At 34.1% G+C, this 9038-nt stretch overlaps 1 protein-coding gene across 1 annotated transcript; it reads left to right on the forward strand.

Moving 5' to 3' along the window:
- The first annotated feature begins 1466 nt into the window (after positions 1-1466).
- LOC142356583 (neo-calmodulin-like) lies at positions 1467-6249 on the forward strand. Its single transcript, XM_075408449.1, has 2 exons — positions 1467-2627; positions 5829-6249. The coding sequence occupies exons 1-2, from the start codon at positions 2349-2351 to the stop codon at positions 6006-6008; spliced, it is 459 nt and encodes a 152-aa protein (XP_075264564.1). The 5' UTR covers positions 1467-2348; the 3' UTR covers positions 6009-6249.
- The last annotated feature ends 2789 nt before the right edge of the window (positions 6250-9038 follow it).

A 9038-nucleotide genomic window follows, 5' to 3' on the forward strand; every position in this document is an offset into this window, starting at 1 on the left:
TAAATGTCGTTTTTACCTTGTCTTTTTAGTCGTACGAAATTTCTTATACAATAACCCCGCTTTTCATGTGAAAAAAGGTGGGCCAATATTCTGATAACAGTAATTAGTTGATGGCTTTCATGACTTTGAAAACAATTGTTTTCCAAAATAAAAAAAAACACTTTAGCTTCCAATTTTGTTCCTTTTTTGTCTGTTGGTTACCTAGTCTTGTTAATTAAAGGCCAAATATGACAAACAACAGTGTTGTCATGGAGATATCAAAGGGATTGGTGCCACAAAATCTCTTGTTTTTAACAAATTGGTTATGATTTTACTGGCTTCGACACGGGTTTTTCACAAAAAAAGTAAATTGGTTTCTAATTTTTGTCAGATTTTACAATATTTTTGTAGACGTAAGATGTATGTTGAATAATTGCAGTTCTCAAGGGCTTCCATTGGAAGATTAAATGAACCTGTTTAATTATTTGATTTATTAATTAATTGCTTTGGAAATATTTTTTTTTCGAAAAAAAAACAAGTATTACATAATTCCGCCTTTTTTTTTATTTTTGTCTGTTTGTTACCTGGTTTCATTAATGAGTGGTCACATAACAAATTATTGGTGTTGGAGGAAGGTGCAATTGAAGATATTTCGGGGGCCAAATTACGGCATTCCGGCTTCGAAAGCGTTTTCTGACAAAATTTATCTGATTTTTTGTTTGTTGTATCTTTGTTCTTCTTTTTGTAACCGCATAAAAATTGAATACCGGCAGTTCTTAATTTCCATCTTTAGAAACACTGGTAATTGTAAACCTGTGGGGTACTTTCGTTGATTTCTAATGGTTTTCATTACTTTGAAAATAATTGTTTTTAAGAGAAAAAAAGCAATTTTTTTAATTTACTTTTTTTTTCTTTATTGTCCAATTGTTACCAGGCCTTATTATGGACCGGTTCCATATCTTTTCTGGTGATTTACAACTTATTTGTTGAGCTTCAGTTTTATCTGACGCTTTTTTGACTTTTTTATTAAGTTCTGTTTTTCAAAACGGACATAAATTTTTGATGTAATAAATGTTTGTTGTTGTTAATTGATTTTTCTGTTCGTCTTGAATCGCTTTCTCTACATTGGCAAATCTCATAGATCTAATTCATCATTTTTTACTCCACTGCTATCATGCTTTGGAGGCTACCTTTTCGTTCCCTCACCAATATTTTTTTTGAAAAATACTTGAATTTTTGGGGTTTTCTATCTGTTCCTCATTTGGTAGACAATTATGCCGAAATTGTGGATGAGTGAGGTCGGAAACTGATGTGCGATCGCACATTACCGAGCCGCCTTGTTGTATATAAATTTTCGTCATCAGTTGAAAATGAATGACATTATTCTCATTCTTCAGTTAATGACATCATTCCTACTACACAAAATGTCAACAATGCAAGCTAAATATTCATGATCATGACAACAATAATTCACCAGCGGCTCATTCCGTAATCAATAGAAAATAGCAAAACAGCGGAGGACAGCAGGTCAGGTGAGACTCGTGATGAGATCAAAGAAGGAATTAGAGTCTCCATCGCAGCCTGTCATCTTCTAAACCCTTTATGGCCCACTAATTCTCCCTCTATCTTCAAACGCACTCGTACAGTCGTAAATTCTGGCATTTTTACCGTTGCACGCTGTTAGGTTCCGACCCGATTCAACTATTGTTATCATTTTTTATCTAAAATACATTAACCGTGCTGTAATAAATACGATAGAAATGATAAAGCCAGCAGCTTTTGTATGCATGAATTACGTCAGTTGTGCTTTACGTAAATTAAAGATATTATCTACTGTACCATTCTGGCTTTTGATTATAAACTGGTGAATAATATTGAGCTCAAATTGGAGCGCGTGCTTCGAAAATATTTTGACTGAAAACTGTTTTTGGTTACAGATCATTTGCTTTATTGTATCAGCAATAATTCTATCGACAAATTTTTCTTGGTTAGCCAAGTATTTCCTATATTTCACCTTCAAACCAATAGACGATTCGACTCAACAGTTGAGAAATATTCTTCAGACGTAAATAAAAATCTTCATGTGATATATCACAACAAACATCTCACCATAAAATTAAGCTTGAACAATTGTTGCAATAAATTATTTCACTACTAGATCTTCGTTATAGTATATTGCTGTGTTCTTCACAGTCCAAAAATATCATCAAAAACTGTCCACAACTTTTTACTAGAAGTTACCAGAACTCAGTTATTCTTCCGAGAGACTAAGCTAATCATTGTTTTCTAAATTTATATCGCTGAGCTTCTTGCATAGTTGCAAACAGCTAGAACTGAAATAGTTAACGTAAAGTCAAATCAGAATAAAAATGGGCGAAAACTCAAATTTCTCCGAGGCTGAACTGTCGGTGTTTCGATCACTGTTCGATTCGTGGGACGGGAACAAAAATGGTGTCATCGAAAAAGAGGAAATAGGCGATGTTCTCAGAGCTGCAGGCCAAGACCCCACAAATGCCGAGTTAGACGGATTCATGGAGCGCGCGGACACAGACAAGAATGGAGTTGTTGATTTCCAGGAATTCGTCAATATGATTGATGAAGTTAAAAAGAACACGCCTAAAGAAACGTTGCTTCAGGAAGCTTTTAAGGTAATTTTTGCGAACAACTTTATTCTATTTCATTCTTTTGCCTCGTTAAGATACAATCCGTGTCATGAAAACCAATTGCTGCTATTTTGTGTAATCAGTTATCTTGGTTTTTGTCGTGAAACAGATCTTTGTAAGTTTGAACTCAAACATTTTGATTGAGGTCGTTGATTAAGGTGTAGATCAAAAGACGAAGAAAATTTGTTTCTTCAATATATTTTTTCAGATATTGATTTATCAAAAAAAAGTTAATCTAATTACCATCTCTTAGATTGAGGAAGTCTGTTTTTTGCTGCTTTTTGATCTAACAAGAGAACATTAAGCTTGAACATTTTGAAAACCTTAATAAAATTTTTATCTTTTTTTTCTAATTTTATAAATTTTCTCATAAATTTTAGAACTCAGAGTTATAAATACAGACGTTTTTCATAACGTTGTTGCTCGATACAACAAATACTTTCAAATCATCACTCTGATTTGTGAATGTAATACTCCCCAGATTGAGGTCCCAGACGGAAAGTCGATATGTCCAGACCCAGATGAATACACGACGGGGGGTGTCGTGCGTTCAAATTTACATGGTCTGGAAACAAGGAAAAACGCAAGAAAGTCTGGACATGAACGCACGAAAAGTCTGATGAACGCACGAAAGTCTGATCATGAACGCACGAAAAGTCTGATGAACGCACAAAAGTCTGGACATGAACGCACGAAAGTCTGGCAAACGCACGAAAGTCTGATCATGAACGCACGAAAGGTCTGATGAACGCACGAAAGTCTGATCATGAACGCACGAAAGGTCTGGTGAACGCAATTTAAAAGAAATTATCGTTCATGAGTTGCTAGTGAAAGTAAAGTTTTAAATGGCCTTCAAAGAATTCAGGATTCAATTCGGTAATTGTTGTAGGAATAACTCGAAGTAAACAGTGTTATGGTTTCCTGGTAATCATACTGCTAGATCAAATGTGATGCGTGTGGTAATCATTCTAAGATATTCTAATATATGATTTCTTAGGTTCCATATAATGTTCGTATTATAAAAAACGCTATGATTTATATGATATCAAGTATTATCTCTGAATATACGTACAAATTTTCAAACTGGGAACATACTTTGACTCAAGCTTCGAGTTTGTCGCAAACTGATTTTGGAGATTAGTAATGTCCGTCTTGGGTTTTGAATTGCTCTTTTAAAACTTAGGTAATCCTACAACTTTTTCAACGAATTTGCATATCACTTATGTACATCTATCGAGAAAGGAGGCTTCCTTTTCCGAGCGTTCCGAACGCTATTTATTAATATCATTACAATTTTCCGCAATATTATTATTTTGATAACTCAGACATTCATATAAAATTTAAGTACTTACCAGCTACCTCCTATCATACCTAGTCGAGACTGGATGGTTATCTTGCAGAAATTTGTCAAGTTCTGACAGATAGATGGTTATCTTCGAAAATCTGACAGAAAAATTATAATCTTGGGAGATTCTGTCAGAAAACGGTTTATCTGGCAGAAAAAGGTTATCTTGTAAAAATCTGCCAGAAATTTCTGGCAGAAGATTCATCGTCTCGTAAGAATCTGCCAGAATCTGCCAAATTCCTACAAGATAACCATCCATTCTCTACTAGGGATGCTTTTACTAGAACATTTATCTTTTTCCTGCTTTTTATTGCATCACTTTAAGTTTCAGTTGAAAAAAACTGATTTTTTTTCATAATTACATTGATTATTTTGTTTAAAAAAACTAAACCTGTACGAAGAATAAATAAGACAAATAAGAGCTGCAGTAAAATTAAACATAGTTTTGCCGAACGCATAATGAAAAATTTTTTGAACAATTTTTGCTTTCACCAAATCTTTCTGAGCGTATAGTACCAGCATTTTGAACCCAAAAATTAGTGTTTTCTCTAAACGAACATTAATTTTTGATTATTTTCTCTCCATGAGTTCTTCAAAATGGACTTACCTCAATGAAAAAATTCAAATTTGTTACTCCAATGTACAACAACAAGATTTGGATAACGGTTTTTGTAACGTCTTTTTGAAAAGCGTTACTTTATACTTCTGATATATTAATCCGTGTTATGATACAAAAAATGAAACTTCAAAGCGCAAAATTAAATGTTGAGTTTTGACTATCTGAACAAACAAAAAAATAGTGTAATTTTTTGTTGAGTTTTGAAAAAGCGCCATTGCAATCTGGTTTTAATGATAAATGTTTCAAAACGCTATGTTCGTTTTCTTCGAATACTTTTTTTATCGGAGGCTTTCATTTGAATGTTTTTCTTTTTCTCCATTTTGTTTATACTGCAAACGTTATTAAAATGATCGAAAATTTTGATTTTTGCGAAAACTGGCTGGCTGAGATTACAATAATTTGTCTACCCAGAGACGCGAAAAGCGATCAAATAGAAAATCAGATTGAGTACAAACCACGGATTGTTCAAATTGTTGAAATATGCCAAATTAATCATATAAAATTCAAATCATATCATTATATGCAAGAATTAGCGATTTTGTGTTTTTTTTACAAATGACGCATTTCTCCATACTTCTTTCAAAGTGTTGCCTAATTTTAGCATTCGGTTTAGTTTAACGATGCTTAGCTTTTTCTTTTGATCTTCAAAACTCATTTTTTGTTGTCACTAACTTTTGATTACTTCGTAACCATTAAAGCTTTACCTATAAATTATCATATGATAAACAGTTTGTCATGATAATTTTTCTTTATTATCTATCTTTATTTTCGTAGCTAATTATGACAGTTGACACTTGAAACTTTTCGTTAACGCGTAAAACTTTATATGAAATTTTGAAGTGTGTTTTGAATAATTTTTGTCATTTTTTGAATAATTACAACTAAATTAAGACAGAAAGATTTGGAGGTCAAAATGATCATTTGTTTGTATCAAACTGGAACTTTTACAGTTTATCACAAAAAATATGTTTCAGAGGGGAGTCCAGGTTCAGCTCGCTCTCTCGTATCCGTTTAGAGAAGAAATGCGGTTTCGTTATCCAAACAAATTCAGTTTTGTTAATTGATAAATGAATATATTTAATAAATCCGTAGCATAACTTTCTCGGAGGCGGGAGGGGGGATAGTTCCCCTATTTGCTTAACATGACTTCGTTTGTTTTCAGCCCAATTTATTGAGAATAGCGGGTGAAGCAAAAGCTAATTAATTCTGTTTTCCGTTTCAGTCTTTTGACATCAACAGCGACGGCAAAGTGTCCTCTAAGGAGCTGAAGGAATTCCTGCAGGGATACGGGGAGAAACTGACAGACCAGGAAGCAGAAGAGATCATCAAACTGGGAGACGTTGATGGAGATGGGATGTTGAATGTGGACGAATTCATCAGGGCACTCCAGGAATTTGATTGAACTGACTCTGTTAGAACGTGATGATAAAATTTGACTATGATCGGATATCGTAAATTTATAATGTCACATTAAGTAATTTTGAATAAGAACTTTTGCAAAGACTTTAATACTTTGCATGCGTCATCAGGAACTTGTGGAATTCTGATTGAAGTATGTTATTATATCTTCATAATTATGCTATCTGTTATTATGTGTTTGAGTCACACAGATTAAAATTTAACTAGATTTTTTGTAAGAAAAACTGTTTTTTTTTTTAAATGCAAGAAGTGTTGATAAAAGAAGAACTTGTTCCGATAGAATGCTTGATGCAGTTTTGATTGAAATACAATCAAGCCAATCTCCTGTATTGCCATGGGTTGTTGTGCCCTAAATTTGTGCCCCTAAAATTTTCTTCGACAAAATAGCTCTACTATTTTCAAAGATGCTTTACTTGCCATACTCCTTCTTATCTCAGCCGGAGGCATATGAAATGATGCAAGATTTCAATTTACTTTTGAAGTCATTCTGCTAATTTAAATTTCAATTTTTTGATCAAAAATGGTTGACTTTTTTACCTCGTTTCAACTGGAAATTTGTGGAGAAAAATTTGATAAAAAACTTTCATTTGTTGCCAAAATAACTAAGTATATTAGCCTCTATTGTCACGCTACCAAACACTGGCTTCAATAAAACAAGCTAACTATCTTGGTTCTCTGGCGTCTGCTTGCAGCACAACCATCTGAATCACGCAACCTGTTTTAACCGGAAGCGGAACACCCACACATCGTCTATGGCAGCGTTATGTAGAAGTTTTGTTGAAACAGAAAAATATCAAAAAACACATGTTCTGTTACCATTGAAGAACAATATTTTTGTGCATCTAGTCAAAATCCCAAAATTGGCGCTCTGCCACAATCAACCGTGATGGAAAACCAGCAATAGTTTAAACAAAAAAAGGTTCTATGAATATGCAAAAACTTTCATGCAAATTAAGCAAGGTGTCATGAAAAGAATACATTTTGGCTATCATTGCAACATTTGCAAGAACGTGAATATTTGAAGTTAAACATGATTTTCCCGCACAGTGGAATTTTAAGCCATTCTAAATTAATCTGTGTCAAAATAAAAGTTTCACGCGTTAATTAGACGGATATTCCATTTTGGTGAAGTTACTAATCTGCATGTGATGACACCCGAGGAAATTTTAACCAATTAGGTTGTTATTAGTGAGCTTACAAGTTTTAAAATGAACACATTACCTGCGATTGCTACATGAGATATGATATGACACTATTTATTTTGCAATATTGGCTAAAAACGGGACTCAGGTGGATACAATAGATTCCAGATTATTTTGGAATCACTTTGATATCGATATATTAATTTTTGATCAGACAAAACTGCAAAGCATCAGATATTTTTTGAAAAACGTGTGCGATTAATTTTCTTCGAAACTTCAAAGAGATTGTTAATTCTGAGGATTCGCAGAATTTACAACCGACTAATTTGAGATTATTCAATACGGATAACGGCAAAATCAAGGCGGAACAGCGTTGTGCTATAGCAAGTTGTTCTCAACTGGCTTTTTAATCCCTAAATTTCAGTTATCTGTATCGGACGTATTGCTCTTTCCGGTGACCGTGGCTATTGTGTTTGCGTCTGAATTTTCACGTTATACTTCCGCTGACTTTGCAGACAAAATTGTTCAAGCGATGATCATCTGGAGGTCATGCTTAAATGAGAGCTTACCTTCACACAGAGACAGCTTCACGGAGTTACGGAATGAAACTATCCATTTTTTGCGTTTGCATAACACTTTTTTACTTTTTTGCTATCAAATTCATTTTTTGTACCATAGCACTAAAAATGTTACCTTTTACGTCCCCCGGTACGTTACGTTACCAGGTATCAAACAAGTTCCACTTCTTATTAAATCAATATGAAAACATAAACCGATCAATGTTGGAAGAATTGCTCTCGAAAGTTAGGCGGGTTGCAAAACATTTAACTCCGTAGGAATTCAAACCACTGACCTCCCGATCCATATCCAGATGCACTGACCACTCGGCTATCAGACCTTTCTATGTTTTTTCTATGTTGTAACCGACTTTGCATTAGCAACAAGCTTTACTTCGAGGTGAGAGCAATAGAGATTACTCAAAAATGAAGAACGAAAGCGTGAAAAAGTCACTTGAAACGCCAAAGAATGTTCTAGAAGAAAAGCGCAAAATAGTCGAGCAAAAAATTTGCATAAAAAAGACCAACACGTATACAATAATTGCTATGAATTTCGTTTAAGAGCAATTAATAATATGACTTCTGCTGGAGAGGTGCATATGAAATGAACCAACTGAGCGAATGGGGGCACAAACGATTCGATATTTTTTCAGCTATTCTCTAAAAATGAATCCATTTTTGCTTCAATGATATTCAAACTTGGATGAACTGAAACATGAAACTTATATCAAAGGCGTAATTCGTACTCGGTTATAATCTTTTTGTACTCGACTTTTTTCTCCGCACATTGTATAGTTAAAAACTGCAAAGAAGGAGTGGCAAGGGACTGATGGTAAGTCAGAAACCACCAAAAACTGCGCTTTAAACCATGAGTTTGTGTTCTCAGCAGCTTAGATGAAATGTGCGCTAGGTTGTCGAGAACCAAGAGAGCTGCGTGACTTAATGCCCTTTTGATTTGGTCTTTTTCCATGTCTTCAGGACGGAAGTCAAACGTGCCAGAGGAAAGCAGATCAATCGCAGAATTGCAAGACAAATGGACCATTAATATTGCTACAAATGTCGTTTGAAGCAAATTAATCGCATCGTACCAACAGGTTATTTTTTTTCCAGAGCAATTGTAAACGGAGTTGATAGAGCTGCAGGTTCTTGAAGGCCAATATTTGGCAATGATGAACTATGCCATCTTTTCCAATTGATTTATCAGTGTTTCAATTGGAATCCTTTAACTTACATAAAATTAGGGTTTCATAAGATAAAAGAGAAGACATTGGGTTTGATTCTTAACTTAGATATAATTAGCAAACGAATTTACCA

The sequence above is a fragment of the Convolutriloba macropyga genome, unplaced genomic scaffold, assembly GCF_964194025.1.
Source record: "Convolutriloba macropyga unplaced genomic scaffold, txConMacr16.3 SCAFFOLD_2134, whole genome shotgun sequence".
Classification (NCBI taxonomy): domain Eukaryota; kingdom Metazoa; phylum Xenacoelomorpha; order Acoela; family Convolutidae; genus Convolutriloba; species Convolutriloba macropyga.